Genomic DNA, 24,311 nt, shown 5'->3' with positions numbered 1-24,311 from the left:
TCATCCGAAGGACCGGTCTCCACGTCCCACAGTGGGATTCGAACCCGCGACGTAAGGATCAACTCCTTACTTCGCGACTCTAGAGCAGACGCTCTAACCACTGCGCCACGCGGGCGACTAAAATGCATTGAAGAAAGGTGAACAGCTAAAATTCAAGTGATACGTACTTTTGCACACTTTTGATAATTTTTACTGAAATTAATAAAATATTTTTGATGTTCGCTAAAAATTACTTTCTCAAGAAGAACATTAATTTCTACACACGAGAATATTATAAACAAAGATTCTTGAATATTTATTATTGTAAAAAAAACAAATGACTACAGGTGTAACATAATGAGAAATAGGTAAATCCTGCTGAATGAAATATGAAGATAATAAAACAATAATGGAGCTCAGAAGTCTATTAAATGATATAAAATATGCTGTAAACATGATTTACCGTCTATTCATACCCCGAATTTTATTACTTTGATTAGATATATAATATATAAATTGTTCATATAATATTTATCACTCATACTAATTCCTGTGTGTGAAGCAGCTGACAGTATTACATGCTATTGCTGTAAGTCAGGGAAAATGAAACATGAGACCATACTGGAAGAAAAATACGTCGTTCATTCTGTGCAATAAATTGGACAAGAATTGGGAACAAATGGAAAGTCAGAGGGTCGATGAAATTTGCATGATAAACTATAAAAAATATCAGTTTTATACAACGTTAAATTTTTTATAATAAGAATTATTCATGGAAAAGGTAATCAGATAATGGCTACTCCATCAATTGTATGCAATTTGATTATTTAATTCATCCTATCCTAAATTTGTCATAATTTCCAAAGAAGCGTCTTTGAAAGGCTTTGCGTATATACTGCCAATTCTTCTAAGCATTACCACGAGATTTTGCAACTTTTAGAGCTTGTATATTTCTTACTCTTGTTACTATTAACTTCCTTCCATAAATCATGCCTTTTGAATTGATAAAGGAAAAAAAATATGCGTAATTTTTGCAGCTATAAAAATCGTGAATAATGCAAAAATCCTTGAAAACACCAGCGTTGGGATCAGGTGCCTAAGAGGAGTGTGCATTCCATGTTGCATATGCATTGAACCCTCTGTATTCTTCAGGTAAATAGAGCAGACTGTACTCGACCATGCTCGACATATATCGAGATGACATGAGAATAACTCTTATCAATGAATAAATCGCCGACGCTGTATTTTAATGTGGAATTGGGGGCGGCTAAAACACGAGTTTCTTCTCATTTAGATCTTTATATAAAAAAATAGGATTGCTAATTAAGTAGCACAGTTATTGTTCAAATCGGAATTTCAGCAGATTGTTGGAAAACGGATCTCTAGGAATGATTGTTCAGTGTTGAAAAGTGATATGTTTTATGTTAGTGATTAGGAGAGAAATGTGATTTTAAATTATCTGGAAGTGCTTTGGATTTTTTGAGAATCAACATATATTTATTTTCAGTTTTTTCAAAATTATTTTGTAGCACAGTATTCCTAAAGTTTCTCCTTCACAGCAGCAAACTAATAAAACGATGAATATGAAAGGATTTTAAATTCTAATAAATTTATTTAGATTTTTAAAAAGTTTATAACAAATAATGCCATTATTTTTTTTTTTATCCCAATAAACTAATAAAACGATGTTGAATATGAAAAGATATTATATTCTAATAATTTTATTTAGATTTTTTGAAAAGTTGATGACAAACAAAGCGATTTATTTTTTGAAATGAATGAAAAAGTAGAATTGTTGCAAAACACCACCATTTGTACTTGAAAATCACAAAAAAAATATCACAGATCGTTGTCACTTAATAGCAAAATGTATATCCAAATTTACTACATGATTATTCATTTTAATTAAAATACTGTATAGCCATTTAAAGAAAAAATCCCAGATGTATAGCATGTTAACTACAATAAATATTGCCGTATTTTTCATAATATTTCAGTAAATTAAAATGTAAATTATATACACTATTGAAGTCTATTTTAAATTTCAGATTGTGGATTCAGTAAGTCGATACAGAAAAAATTAAATTTCATTGTTAGTCTGTAGGTGAATTATGAGAATCTGATGCAAATTTTCATTCACACAGACATTTTATAACCAACCAATTCAGGTTCATTGCCGAACATTCTCAATGATTAAAAAAGTTCATTAAGTATTTTTTAACCATCTGTACCAAATACACGTGTATCAGGTTAATGTTCATCTGGTATACTAGTAACTTCTGTTACAGAAACTCCATTTATTGTTTTTGTTAAAGTAACCAGATATTTGAAAGAAAAAAAAATACTGAAAATTTTGATATAGTCTCTTTTTGACACGGGAGGGAAAGGTGGAGAACTATATTTCCTTAATTTTTTCAATGTTATCAAAAACTACTTTGAAAACATACAAAATTGCACTTTATTTTAAAGTGTAAATAAATATATTCCTTAGATAGATCATATTTGTAATGATTTTTTGTGTATCATTTTTTCTCAAACCCATGTAAATTTTATTCCCTTTATGTAAATAATTATATCGAGTTCCTATCGGTCCAATCGTTGTGCTTATGAAAGAGTATTCTTGAATTTAACCGGGTACATTATCTTAGGTAAGGAATCTATTGTACGTATTTAAAAGCATATTATAACATACTGTATAATATATCGAGGTGTTTAGCTTTATCATAAGTTAATAGCCTATCGTATAATTTTCGACTTTCCTAAAATCAAAACGATATTTTAGCCTTACAAAGACTGCAGGGTCCAGTAAATGTTTTCTCAAGCCCCTCATTACTCCTCTCAAGAGTATTACATGTAATAGATGTGAGGAAGAAACTTCAGACTAACTGTCCTAACTGTACAGGAAATGTTGCAAATCAAATATGGATTTTCAAAAACTCCTAGGAATGTTGAGAAAATTCGAAATAACAGTCCCCCCCAAATCAACAGTATCAAAATATATGATTTTTCACCGCTTTATGCAACCATTCCTCTTAGTAACTTAGAACCCAGGCTTTTTGACATTATACATGTACAACTACTTCTTCAATAAAATTGAACTCAGAAATATTCATATTGTGTGATTAGTCATCTAGAAAATTGCTTTAACAATCACCTGATTTTACGAAAAGGCACTCTGAAGTTGATATTTAAGAGATGCTGAAGTTCCTCATTGATGTATGTAGTGTTGGAGACAGGTTCCAATATACCGTTTTTGTATTCATGTGCATAATTCATGATTTACATTTACACAGGAAGCTACAGCATTCAACATTTAGACAGCGTTTTAACAATTTTTTTCAATATTGAGTTATATTTCATGGATATATCGACTCGATTTATCCCACTGAACTAAAAATGAAAGACATTAAAGATTCTGCCCATCAATTTCACTTTAATATTTACTGAATATAGACGTTTTAGAAAACTAATGACTGAGGTATACAAGAAATTGGATAATTTCATCTTTTCCATCGTCAACTTCCCATATCAACAAATGTACGTAGCAGTATTCCATTATTACCTGCATATAGCGTCAATGTTTCCACCTGATATACTACGAAAGAGTATTTTCTATGTACAATCAATTTTTACACTGAAGCAGACTACTGACGTATCAGTTGAGGGGTTCCAACGGTCTCGTTAAAAGTTAGAAATTCGCAAATTCTATGGTCGTTATAATTACTAGTATATTAATGAAAGTGCAGCATACCATTGGATCGAATTTTGACTGACATGTTTCATAAAATTGTTAAGTTATTGTTTTAATACTTATTTTGACTACCGATTGTCATTTACCTGCTAAAACCGAGGTCTTACGGCTGAGGTGAATAGATGATAATTCCTTTTAGGCACCTGATCATACCTATGGTGTTTCAAGGTGCCCGTGGTTTTATTTTTTATTGCCCTTGTCTCGATTTTGCATTGTTAATATGTTTTATGAGATTGATCATTGCTCATTATCTTCACCATTTTCATCAATACATTTTAGTATCAGTAGGGTTAAAAACAGATTTCATTCAAAAGCATGGTCGTCTACCAAGTTCCACCTGTTTGTCGGTAGAGTGACAACTGGTTATCAAACATCTTTCGCGAGAGACAATTTTTAGCTAGTAAATTGAACTAAAATAATATATTTTGTTTAAAATAGATTTATTCACTTAGTTTTTTTTATATCAAACATGTAAAAAATAAAATGAAAATATGCTGGGATTTTGCAGTTCCATGAAATCAAATTAAAACACGCAACATCATATTACTTACACGAGTTTCCTTTACAAACCATTTCATTCTGACACTGGTGTAAAACATAATATATAGTAGTGCAAGGTATGAAAAGAACAAATTTCTCTCTCTCTCTCTTATATATATATATATATATATATATATATATATATATATATATATATATATATATATATATATATATATATATATATATATATAACTGTATTGCTGTATACAGATTAGGCAGTGAACACTGGACTTCTAATTCCATCGTCTTTTATTCATAATTAAAATGTTATATACAAAAAACATCACTATTGCACAATTTTTCAGTCGGTTATTGGATGTTTTCACATTGACTTGAAACTTCACTAATAATTACATATTCATAACATTGATTTATTTTGGACATCATTTCTAAATGGAAAAACTATTGAACGCGGCTTTCAGCCCTTGATTTATCCTATGATTACTACAATTAGTAAAATTTCTTTATTGCATCGTATATGAAATTTCTCCAAAGTTAAAAGTTCGTGGTGAAAACCACGTTAAAGATATTCAATGTGTCCCTGAACTCTCGATAGAATTCTCCAGGGAATGTGACTCCGAAGACGAAGAGGCTCTGTCGCTTGTTCTAAGTAGTCCTTCCAGCATGTTTGTCGTCTGGGTAAGGGGCGACAAAATAGGCGACGAGCAGTCTTCCTCTGACTGATCAGTTGAAGAAACAAAAGTCACAGGGGAGCATGGATGTGTCTCGGATTGAAATAAGGACACATTAATATCTGAGTCGAATAAATCTAGCAAGAGACTGCATTGTTCAGAATTTAATTCGGACATGGACGAAAGATGATGCTTTGAAAATCCTTCTTGTTCACTCGATAATGTTTCTGTTTGAAAGGGAATCATAAAATGCATTTCATTTTGTTCCATATCTCCAGTAAATTCAGGAGGCTGATTTTTAGTACTGCTGTTCTCTCGATTTACAAGATAATCCTCATATCTAAGGCTTGAGTGCTTCCTTGATGATTTCATTTCCAGCGCCAATGCTCTGCTTGACGGCTCAGTGGAGATCTTGCTTTTATTGCTATTAATTGACAATCTTTTTCTGGTAGAATTTCTTGAAATGTTTTCTAGAGGAGGTGCTATCTTTTTACCATCGCTTTTACTGCCCAGTACCGTGAGTTGATCAAGTGATAAACCTTTAAATTTTTCTTGTGTCCTATGTGGCTGTTGCAAGGTGTTTTTCATCATTCCTTCCACCATCGCATCAAATTCCGGATGATTTCTTTTAGACCCTTTCTTTGTGGTCTCTTGGAAACTTTTTTCTTCGTTTTCTTCGTTTAATTCTAAAAGTTTCATTCCCAATTCTAGTTTCTAAAATGGAAAGGTAAAAAAAGTTTTAAAGAAAATTAAAGCATCCTGAAAAATATGAATTGTCATACAATACCAGTGTCTTTTGCCTATGATCAATATCATTCCTAAAACTACAGAAGTATTATAACTGTAATATTATTCTGTATGACACCATTTCATATCAAGTATTCCACTTGCCGTTCTTTCCATTCTGAAAAATACATTGAACACGATTTCTTGAGTATCAATATCCGAATACCATATGGATATGTCGAAGTGAGTTGGAAGTCCCAATAATTTTTTAGGCGTTTTGATCCCAATATCACAAATTCTCGGACACTTTTTTCTCGGTTCTCGCCCACACTGAGTTGGATTAGTCTATATCTACGTTTGTCTCTTAGACGCGGCGTGGAGAACGAGAAAAGAACTCAGTACCTCCAGACCACGAAGCGAGCGCCCTACCACTAGGCTACTGCGACCGGTCAAAGAGTTCTTTTTGCCACAGAGTAGATATTACGATGAGGTATTATAGTGCAATTATGATGTACAGATCATTCGCAATTTTCAGTCCTGCATTTCTAAAATTTCGAAAATACTTAAACGATACATATGAGTAATTTTTTGAGCTGAAGTTTAGAATGTCATTGTATGATTGAATAGTAGACCCGTTGCAACTTTTAATGGAATATTTGGCCTTGCATTTAGAAATATATTTTAAAGGTTGAATTGATAACATACATGTATGAGAATACTTACAAAGAGTTTTAACAACATTTTGTGGTACTTTGTGTCCATTGCCTTACGTTTGGATTCAACTAAAATGAGCCTAGATGTGTCTTTTTTCAATTCTTTTATGTAATCCACTGATGCTTTCAGAATTGATCCTTTATGCAGTTTCATTGCTCTGAAAATAAGAACAATTTTGAAGGAGAGAACACGTAAGAGCATAAAAAATGGGCAACGCAGGAAGGAGGGATTCATCGAAAAAACAAATTTTGCCTTCTCTCTGAAAATTTTTAAATTCAAAACATCAAATTGTTAAAACAAATTTAATTTTTAAACCGTCCATCTCTGCAATGGAAAAATACAGTCGAGAAGGAAGTTATCTCTAAAAATGAATTTGAAAGACGAAGAACTTTAATTTTTAAAGTGTTAAATTTATTGAAAATAATATCTAAGTATCAACTTGTGAGTCTGCACTTAAATCTATGTACTTTTCTCTCATAATTATTTCTGTTGTAGATGTCCATCTGCAATACTTTTTTTGTCCAATAGATTTTTTTTTCCCGTGATGGCTCCACGTAAAAATTTGCAATGATGCAGTAACCAATGCTTACATCAAATAAAAATTTTTCCTAAATGCACTTTTCGTAGGGTTGATTTCTATATTTCTTATATAAACCAGGGAAAAAGCCAAAGAAACATTACTTAGTTAAAATTGTCCTGAATAAGTTTAAAAATACTCACGGATGAACTGTTGGCGGTAAAAGTGCAGCCAATTCTTGAATTCTATCATTTATTTTGTATCTTCGCCTTCGTTCGACTGGTAAAAAAAATTATAATGTGGCCGTTGATTATATGAAATCATGTGGGACGAGTAAATGCAGTTGTAATGTTTGAAAAAATATTATTTACAAATTCACACAGATGTTTGTTTTCTGTGAAATCGCATATTTTCGTGGGGTCATTTTTTTCTGTAATTTGATGAAAAGATATGGGGATTAAATTTCGTGATTGAAGAAGTGTTAAGTCGTCACACATTTAAAATTTTACATTTTGTGGGGAACATGTAATCGTGGGTCTCTTCACACCACGCAAACTAACCCTTAGCATATATACATTGAATAAATTTAAATGACGTTCATCTATGTAAATATTCATTTAAAATACAATTGCTGGATTATGAATGTTTTGTTATAACTATATATTCTTATTTCATTTCTTCCATTTCTTCCAAGATAACTTAAAAATGAAGTCTAGTTTTGTTTGATTGTTTTAAAAAATCTTGGCACTTTGAATAGTTTTTTTTAATCATTTGAAGACTTTTTATGCTGGTAAAAACACAGTTCTTAATAATGTTTCCACCAACCGCCTGATTTGCACAAGTGTGAATAATGTATAGCTTACTTATGTTATGGTTATCTTTTCTAATTCTCTCTTTCCTCCGCAATTGTTCCTCTTTCTTTGACAGAAATGTAACGGTTTGAGGATTGTCTTTCAAAAGCGATTTGTCCGTAGCTCCGAGAGAACATTTTTGATTGACTTTGCTCTGGAATAAACAAAGGATGAAATTATTTTCATATTCAAAATTAACATCTTTAAAATTGTAAGGATTTTTTCATTCTTACTATTTTATGTACATGAGAAAAAGAATTTATGGGTTAGCATTTATAAAAAAAAAAAAATATAATAGTTATGTGAACACTTCTGTAAAAATAGGTCCCGATCTGATCTACTGACAAGTACTAAAGTTTCTTTTAATCCATACAACACTGAGAAATTTTGTTACTGTATAACCTACTATTGTACATGCCACGGCTTGTTCAATACAATGGAGATCTTCATCATATGACGAATCAGTCTGGACTGAATTTATGACATCACCGATTAGGTGGTCCACCTCAAAAGAGCAAATTATAGAGTGAACGACTTCTTATGTACAGTGTAAACCCGAATAAACAACGATGACCCTCTGTTTTACAACGTTTAATTGGTCTGCAATATTTGTTTCCAGATTTAACAATTACGAAAAAGTGAACAAGTCAATGATGCCCTGCTTTAATAACTCCATGTATTTAATTTAAAAATCAAACTTTTCTAACAACCTTCGTATAAGCATACATTTTAATTTTCATACACAGCATATTAATTCATGCACATCATATTTCAAAACCTGATTTACCTGATCAATACTACATTCTTCTTCGTCTTCCATATCTGTATTAATTTGATGTAGCTCCTGAGATGTTGATTCCTGTGGGCTGTTCTCTAAGTTCTCTATCATTGTTGTAATCACGGACTCCACGTGCTCAGATAAATCAGCAGGAGGTTCACATGCTTCTTCCAAAAATGTCTGGAAATGCAATGTATCCAACTTGCTTCTATTTTCCAATGCACCAAGGTCCTTTTCCTCTTCTGTTGTTTGCTACAAAGTGAATCAAGTATATAAACAATAATTGGTAATTCTACGTACTCATCTTATGTGCATCTCTGCTCAAAATAAAGCAAGTAGAAATATTGATGACCTAGCACTTTGTCCAGTCATGTCTCTTTGCTGCGTAAATATAAAATAGCCTAACAACTTTTACAATTTACAATTATGTTTTGAAGTTATCAAGCAATCGGATTACGCAGGTATGTTAAGGTTTCCCGTAGAATATGACAGTGCACTCTGTGCCTTCACATCTCTGAACTACCAAAATATGACGTCATAATGGAAAATGGCGTCAGGTCACTGCAAACTTGAGGTGTTATGACGGGGAGAGTGTCATGAACTTTACACTTTATTTCAAACTGCATGTAAAATGTTAGATAGCTATTGCAAAATTAACGGGTCGTTAAAGGTTTTTTAAGTCTTGTATGTCCGAATATTTTAAAAATACACCGCTTACCTACCCTTGATTGAAATTCATCATGTTCAAAATGCTTATGAAAAATATACTTTGAAATGTACTCTGTTTTTTACCCGTGGTGGGAGGTAGAATTTATTTTGTGTGTATAAAAGAGTCTGGCGCAGGTGATTAATGAGGATTAATCTGAGAATTTTTGTAGAAATCTGTAAGAAGAGTTTGTTCTCTAACTGAATCTTGCTTGGGAAAAATGTGTGTTGGCTTTGTTTTAATACAGATTACGATATTGTGTGGAAAATACCCTCAAATTTGTAGGTAAGTTGAATTTCTCAGGAAATATTTTGTACCCAAGTAATACTATGACTTTTCCCAAGCACATTTCGGATACACAAGGATACGATGAGTTTATTTATATAACAAAATGTTAATAATTATTGTGTTAATCAGATGCGCCGAAGCGATTTATATGAAACACTTCAAAAAATTATAAATGACCGTCACGTGATCAACAAAGTCATGTGATATCATAACAAATATGCTAATATATAGCCGAGGAAACCCTTTATATAAATTGGAAATACTAAAGTTCAATACTTATAAATTAAAACCAAAACCGACCTCGCAATGACATATTATGTTTTGAGCGCATTTTAAAGCTTCGGGAAGCCTTAACATAGCTGCGTAATTCTGCAAGTAATTACAGTATTCTACGTCACTTGGTAAGTTTTTGTTTAGGGAAGTTTGACAGTCCCCCTCGATGAAACTATACTTTTCTTTCACCTCTACTTCTCTGTGTGTCTGTCCTTTTATCTCTCAGTCAGTCTGTCCCACTTGGATTTCGTAACATTTTTAAGATGCTCTCAACTATTGAGCTGGTCTTTCGTTCCGTTTCGGGGATTTTTGAGGGAATTCAGAATGCTTGTTTAACTTTTATGCTAAAATTGGAGAATCATTGACTTGTAGAACTTCAAACGTCTATGAAATTGAATCTACTCTTTGCGGACTGATTTTTATTATGCAGTCAAAGGGTTCACTCAAAAAGAGAATGCCAGTTCAAATGTTTGAAATTAAAAAAAATGGGGACCAACAATATCTTTATAAAATTTCAATTCGCCTGATAACTATATTCTTTAAATGTGGGTTAGAATTTTGGAAAAAAATATATCATCGAACTACTAGTCCCACTTTAAGTACTCCTTTATGTAGACGACGAGAAGAATACTGGATCAGGAAAATAGGAACGGTACTTCCGTATGGCGGCAACGACCACAATCATTAATAATATAGTGAATCTTTCAAGCCCACGATGTGCCAATTTGAACATGATGAGACTTTATAATACACCTAGACGTAGGCGTAGTCATGGACATATAGATCTTACAGAAGACCTAATTTACATGATGTCTCTTTTGATCCACTTTCACCTTGCGTTAATAAACAATTAGTTCTTGATCATATGCTCACTAAAATTTCCTTGAAATCTGATGTTTTCCTTGAAATCTTTCCTTTGAATGGAGGATTAAAAGAAGCTAGAGCAAGTCCATAATTGTATTCTTCAACAGTAGAACGCAAGCTAGTGTTTGTGATTATGGATGTTGCCAAGCACAGGTTTTTCAAGCCACCACATGTGTCGAATATGGTGTCCGGATAGGGCCATTTGCAAAAGCCCAACAGCGTTCAGAAAAACACGCTGTCGCGAACACAAAACACGCCGTCACGCTAACACACAGCACGCCAATGCGCTAACACATCATTGAACAACACTCCGTCACGCTAACACAAGTTCGCACAACACGCCGTCGTGCTAACACACAACTCGCCGTCGCGCTTTCACAATTAAAGTTGTGTTAGCGAGTTGTGTGACAGCGCGATAGTGTGTTGTGTAAAGTTGCGTCAGCGCGACTGCGTGCTGTGTAACAGCTCGACAGCGTGTTGTGTAAAGTTGTGTTAGCGCAACAGCGTGTTGTTTGAAAGCGTGTTAGCGCGACGGCGCGTTGTGTATAAGCGCGATGACGTGTTTTGCATGATGGAGTGTTGTGTGTTAGCGCGCTGTTGAGCTTTTGCAAATGGTCCTATCCGGACACCATAGTCGAAAGATAATAATTCTGATTCAACCAATCGGTTCCTTATACTTAAATTTGCCAAAAAAAAAAAAAAAAAAGAAACAAGGAATACACAAGAAATACACATGTGAAATATGAAAGCCATAGCTCCAATCAATTAAAAGATATGGCCAAATCCTTTAAAAGTTTTGTGGACAAACAGACAGACGGAAAATGCAAAAACTATATGCCTCCGAATCTTCGATTACAACTTTGAAGAGGTGAAAAAAAGGGGGGTGACAAAGCTCATTATTATAATTATATTTAAGAAGAACTTGGTTTTAATTCAACGTCTTGAAATCTATCTTATACTCACAGTTCACTTTCTAAGAATTGAACGATTGTATGTTGTTTAACGTCCCATTCGAGAATTTTTCACTCATATAGAGACGTCACCATATACCGATAAAGGGCTTCAAATTAAGACCTTTACTCGGTACTTAGGGCCTTTGAGCAGTAAGGGTTCTTTGTCGTGTCAACGCCTACCCTGACACGGGGCCTCGGTTTTTTCGGAATGGTTTCATCGGAATGGTCTCATCTGAAGGACCCGCAACTTTCACTTCAAAGTGCCATGCGCTTGGCGAAGGAACAGTTGCTTCTTATTTTTTTTTTATCGCTTAGTTTAGCCGTGCTTCGAACACACGAACTTCCGATCAACCGACTTAGCTACAGTGACGGTCTCCTCGGTTGTTTAGGTCTCATCCGAAAGAATCTTAACTTTCACTTCAAAGTGCCGAGCGCCGAGTAAAGATCTAAATTTGAAGCCCTTCACCGGTATAAGGTGACTTCCCTGTATGAGTGAACAATTCTCAAACGGGACGTAAAGCAACATTCAATCAGTCAATCAATAAACAACCGAGGCCTGGTCACGGTAGATGCTGGCACGATAAAGATAGCTTACTGCTCAATAGCCAGGAGTGCCGAGTAAAGGTAGAAATTTGAAGCCCTTAACCAGTATATCGTGACTTCTCTATATGAGTGAAAAATTCTCAAACGGGACGTAAAACAACGATCAATCAATCAAGTTTTAGAGACCAGGTCTTTCATCACACTGTTAGAATATACCTATATTAGCCGACCTATATTTATATTCCTATATGAAGCAGAATTCTTTGAAAAAAAAAAATTCTACGTATATGCGAAGAAGAAAACACTATCTGTGGCCTTCAAGTTTCATTCAGATTTATCAACTTAAAATATTTACTTTCATTCATATGTCGTCTGATATATCCAGTGAACTCGAAATAAAAGATGCCACAAACTTTGCCACATCCCTTTCAGATTTGGATGTTTAACTGAGTATAGACGATAAGGGCTAATAACAACTAAATTGTATGATAAACGAGATGACTTCAGCTTTAACATTGTCAGCTTTCCTTATTTATGTTGTGATATTCCGTTATAACTGCATACGATTTTTATGTCCCCTAACTTATTCGATACTCAAGAGAATGCTCATTTTTTGTTTTTGTACTAAATTTGATACGCAATATTCCGTCTATCCGATCAATACATAGGGCTAACGACGGTTGTGACCGGTCGACAGGAGATGCTTACTCTTCTAGGTACCTGATTCCACCTCTGGAATTTCCGGGGGTCCGTTTGTTATGCCCTGTTCACAAATTTGTATTGTATGTATTTTTTTAAGATCGATCACAGTTCGATATCTTCACCCTTTTCATTATTCATATTTATATCTATTCATGATCAAAGTTTTGGATATTTTGCTAAGTACTAAAAGACTACACTGTAAAAGTAAAGGAAGAAAACTCTGGGGAAAAATACTGACTGATGTAAGTGAAACAAATCAAACTTTATACATTTTCAGAAACATTTTTCAGTCTTCCTTTGAAAGAAACTATTATCATTTTATTTTTAAATCAGTTTAAACAAGGCTTAAACATCAATTCAGAAACTGTCAAAACTCTTGTCTGTAAGAGTAAATAAGAATTCACATCTTACATATAATTGTATAAAACTGGTCTTTATATAATATATACTTTTTGTGAATTTCTTTTGGTTTGTTTTTTTTTAATTGATAACAAAAATTTAAAAAAAAAAATACAGAATACAGCCTCTTCACATTTCCACTATTTATAATGATGATGTAATGTGGATTCTTAAAATTTTGACAAATGACCAAAATATTACAGAAGAAAAACAAAATTACAACATAATATTATAACAATATAAAAGTAATTTCATAAGATTATAAAACTCTAATACCGGTTTTGGTTTGAACATCATTATTTAGACATTTCGTATGAAAATATTGTAGCCAGTGATGAATGTATATACTATTTATAAAGCAGTTTGAAAAGAAAAAGATCAATTATAGTCTTGTTAAATTCTCTTAGTTCAGAAGTAGTATCATAATGAATCTTTTTTTTTTTTTTGGATAAAATCACAGGCAAGTGATAGAAGGTTACGAAGACAGATATGATTAACAACTGTTTGCTTTGCGCAGTGTACCGTAGTAACATTTAAATAAAATCCAACTATCAGGTAGTACGAAATTTAACCTTGAGGACCTGTTCGTATATAATGCCCAATTCACAATCTGAGTTCCAAAAAAGTTAAAGGATGCTGAAGATAAATCACTTTTATGCAGAATTATGCTAAAATATTTACTCATTTTCTCCCTTATCGGCATATCTTTACAAGAATTAAATCCTATTTTGACACAGATTACTGAACTTATTAAGTTGAAGTACATGTGTATGAATAATTTACGTGGGAACAACAAAAATCTGGACGATAAACTTTTGAACTGAGTTCAAATGTACCATGTACAAGGTTACGTTTCTCATTCACTCAACAGTATCAGTACCAAAACTGTTATGAATCAATGCTATATTTGAACAAGAGGCCCAAGGGCCTTAACGGTCACCTGAGTATAATACAACAATTGAGAGGATCACAGAGTATAAAATCAACTTATAGATGAAGCTTTTTTGCCCAAAAGCAAGAGAAGTAGGAAGATCAGGATCAACAAAATAATAAGTCTAATATTCAGTAACAACTCATAATTTAAGTTCTAATCTGTCCCCCTCTCATCACTATCACCATGTAGACTATTAACAAACTTTTAGTGCTTCTGTACTACATGTATCTTCAACGCCATAATATAACCTCTCACATTAACCTGTCTTGGTCTTTGAAGAACATTTAATAAGACATTTTTGTCTCATTTTTATTTATCTATTATTTACATGTCTACCTGATCATTAAAACTAAGAAAGTACTTTTTGTATTATAAAATAAAAATTCTGGCATAATTCTCTTATTCTATTAACCTTTCAAATACATTATTTACAGTGATTAATTATCAAAAATGAATGGAAAAGGGGAAAACTTCTCTCAGTAGAATAAAAATTAGTAGAAACCTGCCCGGGACCTGATTGCCTGACCAAATCAAAATCTGGTAAAAATACCCTTGCTTATTAAAACTTTTACTCAGTTTGCCTCTGATATGCCCAGAAGCAGAGAAGAATTTCACATGTATAATGCATTTTCACTACAGATTCAACACAGCCCTACCCTAACACCAGAACCCATGACCCAGGGTAAAGAAATTTAAAAATTTGGAAGAGTGACCCTCAGCATCATAACTATGCACTTCAAAGAATTAACACATTTCCACTATATTATCAATAGCCCACCCGGTAATGCCAGAACTTTGACCCTGGGATGGGACCACAAGTTTCAAAATTTCTATTAGAAACACCCTTATTCATCATAACTATGAAATTTGTTTATCTGCTCAACACTAAGGAGCAGACAGGATTAATTACATGTAATAAAATTAATGCATTTTCATTATAATATCAATAGAGCCCCACCCTTACACCAGAACATCTGACACAGGGGCAATGAAACCCAAAATTCTGAATGAAGAACTCTTGCTCATCATAGCTATACACTTAGTTTCTTTGCTTTATAACCAGAAGCAGAAAAGAACATTTTCAAAGATATTATGCTTTTTCACTATATAATCAATAGAGCCCCCCCCCCCTTTCCATCAGAACCCCTGACACTGGGGCAATATATATCACAATTTTGGAAGAAGCATCCTTGCCTATCATAATCATGCACTTTGTTTGTTAAAATAATCTCCAGGGGCAAAGAAAAAATTTTTCAAAGTATTGATGCATTTTCACTATGTAATCAATAGAGCCCCGCCCTAACACCAGAACCCCTGACACAGGGGCCATGAAATTCACAATTTTGGAAGAGGCATCCTTGTTCATCATTGCTTTGTACTCAGTTAGTTTGTTTGATACCCAGGAGCAGAGAAGAAGATTTTCAAAGTATTAATGATTTTCACTATATAATCAATAGATCCCCACCCTAACACCAGAACCCCTGACCCAGGGGCCATGAAATTCACAATTTTGGAAGAGGCATCCTTACTTATCATAACTATGTAGTCAGATAGTTTGTTTAATACCCAGAAGCAGAGAAGAAGATATTCAGAGTATTAATATATTTTCACTATATGATCAATAAAGCCCCACCCTAATACCAGAACCCCTGACCCAGGGGTCATGAAATTCACAATTTTGGAAGAGGCATCCTTGCTAATCATAACTATTACTCAGTTAGTTTGTTTAATACCCAAGAGCAGAGAAGAAGATTTTCAAAGAATTAATGCATTTTCACTATATAATCAAAAGAGCTCCACCCTAACTACAGAACCCCTGACCCAGGGGCCATGAAATTCACAATTTTGGAAGAGACACACTTGCTCATCATAACTATGCATTTAGTTTGTTTCCTGAATACCCAGGAGCAGAGGAGGAGATTTTATCAGGAATAATGCATTTTCTTCATACAATCAATAGAGCCCCGCCCTAGCACCAGAACCCCTGACCCTTGGGCCATGAATTTCAGAATTTAAGTAGCGAGCTCAATGCTTATTACAATCATTCCAACAGTTTGACTGCTTGATGTCCAGGAGTAAAGAAGAAGATTTTTAAAGATTGCATTAATTTTGATGGTTTTGGCCCCACCCCTCAGGCCCCTGGGGGGGGGGGCAGGGGCCACTAATTTAACAATATTTGTTCCCCTTAACCCATAGATGCTATATGCCAAAATTGGTTGAAATTGGTTCACTGATTCCAGAGAAGAAGCTGAAAATGTTCAAAAGTTTACGAACGACGGACGACGATGGACGAAAAGATATAGCAATTAGGTCACCTGGATGACTCAGGTGACCTAAAAAAAAATAGGCACTAGATTTATCTTTTAGAATGGAAGAACTTAAAGTCATTGTTAGGCTCTAGGAGGATTGCTTTTAGATTTTTCTGAATTAAATCATATTTTTGGCCAAATATTTCATGACGACTTTATACATGAAAATAACTTACCATTATGTACATACTAAGTTTAGTTACTTACTATCGTTTAGTGTGGAGGAAGATCTAAGAGACAATTAATATTTCAGAAACACAATTTTGGAAAGAAAAAAAACACAACAATTATAACAAAATAATAAAATCCAAGCAAATAAGAAGTCTGTCAACAGTCAAAAATAGCATTTCCAATACCCACACTCCGTTGTTTGACTCTTAAGACTTAAAGACTATTTCTTTGACATACATTAATTGAACCAGATTCAAATTCAAAAAATCTAAAGACTTGTAACAACGTGGATATTAAGTATTTAAGAATAAAACTGCTCAAAAAGTCTTAACTGATCCAACAACTGTGCATGGAAGGTTATTTGCAACATTATTTTAAATACGTATCACCGTATATCGCATATATGTAAGTTTGATGACTGAAGGGTTAATAATGACGTAGAAATGGACTTTATTTCAGAAAATTAAAATACTTAGTCCAAAAATATAAACGGTCACTTGCGACGATCCAAAGAATCTATATATCTATATAATAATTATGGACTCGATTTTTGTGCTTTAATGCCGATAAATCGGGAGAAAACTTTTGGTTTTGGTTTAAATATTATGAAGAATGAATCTATGAAGTTTTTAAATGGGAACTTATTTTTTTCATTATTAGGGTTAATCAATTAAATAACTTTTAAAAATCCGGAATATGTATCTAGAACATTTTAATTTTACAATCTCTTCCGCTTTTAGATACCAATTATGACCAAAGACAACGAAGCTGGGCTAACGTTCAAAACATTTGTAATCTAAAAGAAACAATAATAGATAAATAGAAACTTTAAAAGGCGGACCATAGCATAACAAAATCAGACTACCGTTCAAACATATATAATTATCTTAATAAGAAACAACGACTGTCAAGAAATAGAAATATAACAGAAATACAATGTTTACATGATAGCTTTATAAAACGTTGAAAATAAATATTGAATGCATTTTATTTTCGATAGCAATTAAGGTTCATCGATACCTTGTTAAGGGAGATAACTTTTAATGAGATGAATGTCTATTATTCCTTTAATAATTTGTCAAGTTGAAGTGTCTTTTTTGTTAAATTTCGCCCCCCAAGCTGTGTTATAATTGTTTGTAATTAACTTAAAAAATACATTTCTTTTGGAAAATGATAAGAGTTAAAGAAACATTTTATATGAGTGAACAGATGCTTTATGAACCTTAATGAATAGTGTATACAATTTATGTGCACTTAATCAAGGTAGTATTATAATAAATGGGTCATTCTGATAACTATCTTATGTATTCCTACGTGAACCCACAAATAGCGAGGCATATATAAACGATTTTTCACAATGATAAGCATATTCATTTAATTATCCACAAAAGTTTTGATCCTCCGATGATTTCAGGTTTCCTTCAAAGAAAGAAAAAATAAAAGAATGAAATCATTGGATTCATTCAGAGGTGGGGGTGATGCGCTGATGTTTGATAGCTGATGTCTTTACAAGTTTATTGGTGGAATTTTATTTCATTGATTCATTAAATTAAATAAACTAATAATATGTACTTTTTTTCTGGGTAACTTTTTTTTGGTAACTTTAATATAAGAACTTAATAACTCGGAGAGGGGATTATGACCCCTCCCCCCCCCCCCAAGTTCTGCAATCGAAAATGATAATTCTTCACAAAGAGTGAGGATTGCTTTAACTAAACAAGCAGCATCCAAAACATTCAAAATGCATATGTGTTGAAAGATGGAGCTACAGGTTTTTGGTCTACGTTTGATATTTCGTGGAAGAACTTATTTTTACCTACTAGGGAGTTTGATCATTATGACTGATAGTTTGCATCGTTAACTTCTTTGCATGCTTGGTCGGCGTCTGAATAAAAGCTTTATATGAAGAAAACCTATTTCAGAATTTGAAATTGATCAGTCATCCAGAAATTAAAATATATGTCACGCGCCAAAAAGTGTCTGAAATATTGCCGACTCGGCGGTTAAGCAATAATCAATTAATATGTTACATGTACTTGCATAAATGCATAAAAATAAAGAATTAATTGTAATGAATAACTAAACCACAAGGGTTGAAAAGAATTCATTGACAAATTAGAAAGTACTTTTATCTACCGTATTAGGCATAAATATTACTTTAGGTTTCTGCACGTCCGTCTGGAATTGACGGTCATGCACTCGAAACGTTTTTTGCTACTACTAAAAATAAAGCAGGTGTGCCAGTGATAAAATTTTAACCTTCGAAAATCCCAAAACTGTTGTACATCTTCACGACATGATCTAACACTTGAAAATAAAATAGGTCTTGTGACAGAAATTCGTTTGGACACATGGACAAGCCATGTTGGTTTACTACGAGTACATATATGTGGAACAACGTGAAATTCAACCCCCACCCATTAAAACGTGCGTCAAATTAATTCTTTACTTATTTTTGTTGGTCAGCAATGAAGCACATAATTTTTTTTGTTGCTTTTTTAACTCTGACTGCGCTAAAATCAGGGTTTGAAATTAACAGTCGCCCACTCGCAATTTGCGACTAATGTTCCATGTGGGCGACTTAAAATTACGTTCAAGTTGCCCACTTGGCGATTAGAAAATTTACGATAAGAAATATTTGTTTTTTCAATTCTGTCCGAATGTTTGTATTTTTCTCTTGAAAAATTTCGTAATCAGTAAAGTGCTTTATAATTACCCGTAAGAAGTATTTATACATAAAGCGTCTAAGTGATTGTGTCGGGCACAATGTGGCATCGATGGGTCAATGAGCCCAAGAAACCAAAAAGTACTGTTGTTATTTGTGGATGAAAACGTGCCATGTGCTCTATATATGATATTGAATGAGCATATCAATCTTCATAAACAGAAGAGTTCCACGCCAAATTTAGATAAGTCGTGCATAATGTTACAACGGATAGAAAAGAAACACGAAGCACATGATAAGAAACAACGAAAAACGGGGTTGTTGTTTTTATATTCAGTAGGTGTGATAATCTGCGGGCGAATAAATTTTGATGTGGGCCCCAGAATTGCAAGGTTCAGTAGCCCACATGGCTACCAAGGATTACAAGTTAGTTCAAAACCCTGTAAAAGAAATACATGTATCTGCTTATAAAAATGGTCCCTCACGTACTGGTTAAAAATCATGTAAATATTCCTCATTGCACAGGTTCTACCGTGGAATTTACAACACTTAGAGCAAGTGGACAGAATAATTAAGAGATAAGCTGTTTAGATGTAATTTTCATTACTGGATTTTGTTGACGTTTACAAATTAACATTTCTCAAGTCAATATAAATACTTCAAGAAAAATCATTATACGGACCGAAACGACAGGAATACCGGTAAAAAAGGTAGATTTGGGAGATGAACAACTTGGAATTATAATGTTATAAAATAAATTAAACATTTGTTATTTGCAGTTATATTTCAAAATAGAACTAATTATATAATGAGCAAATGAAGTCCCCATCGACTATCTATTCCTTTGATATACAGTATTGGTTTTGTTCATTGAAATACTGTAGATCACTTTTTTTTCTCGAGATAGGTATCTGGTGTTTACATGTACAAGTGAGACGAACTCTTGGTATTGTTGTACTACAATCTATACTAATGAAAATATACGCGAGAATAAAGTTTTCGCAAGCAGACCGTCTCAAGCAATTACTCGAAAATAAAGTTCTTGCAAATAAAAAGTGATTTACAGTAATAAAAAAGATTTGTGTATTATCCTCCTATTTTAAGAATAATCTAATTTTTTCCTCAAAATGATTTGCAACCTACCTAGATACATAGTTTTGATTGATTGATTGATTGTTGAGTTTTGAGCATTGATTCTACGGTACTACATGTACTCATTTTTAAGTACTTACTATAGCTCCTTTCTACAGTTTTTTCCCAATTCTAACAGAACTTAGCACAAATGTAGATTCAATTCAGAAACAGGATTGTGCTCAGCATTGGGATTATAGTTTTACTTATTTTTCTTCTCTAGAACTTACTTTGATAAACATCTCATTCATTAATGAAGAAAATGTTATAGACATATTTTCTTAACATTATTTGAAATCTTGAAAATTAGAATAGTATAAATACTTGCAATGCTTTGAGCACATAACGATTCTGAGTTTATTATATATATATTATTGCTTTACCGCATTAACCGCCAGGTATTGAAATGATCCAAATTTTAATTTTTTATCGAAGTTATTCACCGTTAAGTCTTGTTTTTATTACTTTGACGTCAAAATAGAACTTCATTGGTATTATACTTTTAAATGGGTCCTTGATAAGGATAATTTGTCAAGTTCGTTATAAATTTCTGCACATCAAAGAAAGTATTTTTGTATTTAAATTTTGCAATGCAAGTTGAAATAAACATCTAAATTTTAAAATCAAAGGAAAAGTACTGATAGGTATTACATGTATTTAAGTGCAGCCGGGTGTAGATTTGGGGGGGGGGGGGGAACCAGACATATGCAGTTTTATAACAGAATCAACATATCACGGAATGCTGAAAAGATCATAAAGAACAAGATCGTCAGTACAATCGTAAACCTAATAAGAATAAAATCGAGATTTGTGCTTTAGGTTGCCTAAAGATAAATGTAGCTATGTTTTTTTTTTAAATTCAGGCATATTCAAAAATATGATGTGTACGTAAAATTATTTTTAAAAATAAAATAAACATGTTATGAAAAAATATATATTATCAAGACAGGTGTTTTTTCCTTCTTTTTTGACATTTTTATTGCAAATGAAATGAAATTATGGATATAATTAGATCCTAAGTAATGAGTTTAATTTATTATTTTACACTTCTTTAATTGATGTTTAAAGTTGTAAAATGTAAAAGCATTGTTCAGTGTAATTTTATTAACTACTTGCAATATTATAAACACAATACCTTAACATTCCCAGTTATTTACAAAAACTATTTTCTAATCTTGAATTCAAAGAAACAGACATTATTATTATTTTTTTAAATAATGTATGAATTTTTCATTTTATAGCATTCTAAAATATTTTCATAGCAAGGTAAAGACATACCTTTTTGGGAAAACCTGACAAAATAAGCTGCTCTGAACTGTTGTTATTCTTTTCAGAGATTCTGTCCATCTCTTTAATTTCACATTCTTCTCTGTATTGCTGATTCAATTGTTTTAACTGTTTTCGAATTTCCTTTAATGCCTTGCTTGGTTGAAACATTGAGGCCATTGCCTATTGATATCCTATGCGTTCTCTGCCACTGACTATTTCAGGATTTTTTTCTCTTGCTGGACCATTTGAGATAGAAAATGCTTTTTAATACTGTAATAAGCATTCCATAATACAATCAGCGAATCACAAGGAAGAAGTGTGTTCAGAAAGTAAGAAAATTTAAGTGGGAGACTGAAAACGATATTATTGACACTAGGCCCCGCCCATATTTTCATATTCATGATAACTGTATTAGTATCCCTTTCAATAACGCTTGACGTGTCTCTGCCTGTCTTCATATTAAAATCATAATGGACATAAACTGAAAAAAAAAAGTATTATAAACTTTTTTCTAAAAGTTGTTAAATCACTATTGATTCGGTTTTTTTTTTTTGGTTTTTTTTTTTGGTTTTTTTTTTGGTATTTACACAACTTCTTAAGGGGTATGATTTCATCGTATATAAGTTTGCCAAAAAGAATACGTTCATCAGGAATTTTAACATTTTTTTCGTATTAGTTTGAATCACTTTGACACGTTTGGTGTGATATGATGATTTATTTTCTTTTTTACAGTAATTTTTTTTTTATTAAGTGCCAAGAGGTAATTAAATGTATGTCATTAACCTTGCACATTCATGATCTCAATAAAAACATTGCTGACATTTTCACTCTGCCTTGAGGTTAAACTATTTATATTTTATAAACTATGTCATATTGCATAACTAAGACACGATTTAATTATTCAAGTCAATAAAAACGGAACAAATCATCTTGGCAATAAGCTAGGTCAAAAACAGTATAAAGAAGATGCCCATGGGCCACATCGCTCGCCTAAGTTCCCACTCACTTCCTGACAAATAACTTTGTACTGTAGACATATGAAATCTCCAACTCTTGTCTTCAGAATAAAATACGTTATTCCAACAATTTTTAATAAACAATCTATAAATGTATAAAATTTTTCTACCTACTTGCTGCCCAAGTCTAGTCCAATATGTTGACCAAGTTTGAATCTGCAATGGGATTGCTTATATATTAGGAAGTTGATTAAACACTGTATGTATAGATGTATGCAACTATATTGAATCGATTAGCTATAAACCTGGTGTTCTTGAGAAAAAACGTTTTCATATATACAAATCTATTCTATATTTAACTACATGTATACTTGCCCTGGGATTCAACAGAACTAATTAAAAAATTACGAATCTTGGAATGCTTTACTTGTTAATCAAGATTATGTTCAAAACTACTACGTTTTCATCAGATCAGACCAAACTGTAGAAGGATTTGGCATTTTGCAAGAATTTCACGATAAGTTTTATTTGTAATAAGCATGGCAACACTACTCATCAAAAACTTTTACTAAGAATTATCTTATTTGGTGTAGTGTACTTTGTTTATCAAGTTATATTGAAATCGGGCAAAACTTTAGAAGAAGTAGCGCTTTGAATAATTTTCACAGAAATACCTATTTTCGTAGCCTTGAAAGCACTGTTCATCGAAATCGTAAATAAACTGATGCACAGAATCAGTATCTTCATTAAGAACAGATGATACAAGCAACTTTTAATCAAAATCACAAAAATAACAACAAAAACAATTTTTTTATATTAAGTACAATAAAATAACTTTAGCTGCATAGATTTTAATATTTTTATTCAAAATTTCAAAATAATCTACAACATGTATAAAATGGTGAAAAGTTGTAAGATTTATAAGGGTGACAGCGAAAAGGTACATGTAGCATTGTGAACATCATAGAAAGCTTGAAATTTCTTAATATTTTACAAGTTTTATATTACTAAACTAAAAGACTAAACGTCTTTGACAGCGGAACAGGAGGTTTTGGTGTTATAACGCTTCATTTGATTGGTCAACAACCCAAGTTTTTTTGTTCGATATAGCAAGAATATTGCGATAAGGCGAAACAGAGCTAAGGAGAACAATGCAGTACAAGGGATTTATTCAAGATTTAATGAAATTAGAAACATTTTTTCAAGTTTTAATTTTTTAAACAATTTCCATATAGAAAGAACTCTGGTTTTACGTTTGAAAAATAAATTCATAATCAAGCGAGATTAGAGTTCATAGTGTAATAATGTGTGCTAAAACTGCTTTAAGCCAAAAAAAAAAAAAAAAGGGAGAAAAAAACAAGATGCGTTTGTGAAACACTGATGCCCCCGTATGGCAACTTATAGCGAATGTTAAATTTCTCAAATGCAAATCAAATATGTTGGCACTTAAAGTAAGGTCTTGTCTCGAGGAATATATCTGTGAAATATGAAAGTCCTAGCAGCAACCATTGAATAGATATGGAAAAGGTTAACGTTTTTCAAACAGTTAACGTTAAGTCAAACATCAAGGTCGAGATCAAAATTAATGGTGCCCAAGGAAAGGTCTTCTCATAAGGAATACACGTGTGAAATATGAAAACCCTAGCACTAACCGTTC

At 32.6% G+C, this 24,311-nt stretch overlaps 2 protein-coding genes across 2 annotated transcripts; both read right to left on the bottom strand.

Annotated features, from left to right (window-relative positions):
• Nucleotides 1-4,481: 4,481 nt before the first annotated feature.
• On the bottom strand, nucleotides 4,482-5,613 carry LOC133171538 (uncharacterized). Its single transcript, XM_061306305.1, has one exon. The coding sequence runs from the start codon at nucleotides 5,602-5,604 to the stop codon at nucleotides 4,804-4,806; it is 801 nt and encodes a 266-aa protein (XP_061162289.1). The 5' UTR covers nucleotides 5,605-5,613; the 3' UTR covers nucleotides 4,482-4,803.
• Nucleotides 5,614-5,779: 166 nt separating this feature from the next.
• On the bottom strand, nucleotides 5,780-21,892 carry LOC133204674 (microphthalmia-associated transcription factor-like). Its single transcript, XM_061340419.1, has 7 exons — nucleotides 21,708-21,892; nucleotides 8,501-8,743; nucleotides 8,120-8,218; nucleotides 7,726-7,867; nucleotides 7,066-7,141; nucleotides 6,355-6,502; nucleotides 5,780-5,809 (listed from the first exon to the last, which is right to left on the bottom strand). The coding sequence occupies exons 1-7, from the start codon at nucleotides 21,873-21,875 to the stop codon at nucleotides 5,780-5,782; spliced, it is 906 nt and encodes a 301-aa protein (XP_061196403.1). The 5' UTR covers nucleotides 21,876-21,892.
• Between the last annotated feature and the right edge of the window lie 2,419 nt (nucleotides 21,893-24,311).

The sequence above is a fragment of the Saccostrea echinata genome, unplaced genomic scaffold, assembly GCF_033153115.1.
Source record: "Saccostrea echinata isolate AGI-Se365-2 ecotype Australia unplaced genomic scaffold, CSIRO_AGI_Sech_v1 ptg000054l, whole genome shotgun sequence".
Taxonomy (NCBI): Eukaryota; Metazoa; Mollusca; class Bivalvia; order Ostreida; family Ostreidae; genus Saccostrea; species Saccostrea echinata.
The sequence above is the reverse complement of the archived record's forward strand: the minus strand, read 5'-3'. Positions and strand labels throughout refer to the sequence as shown.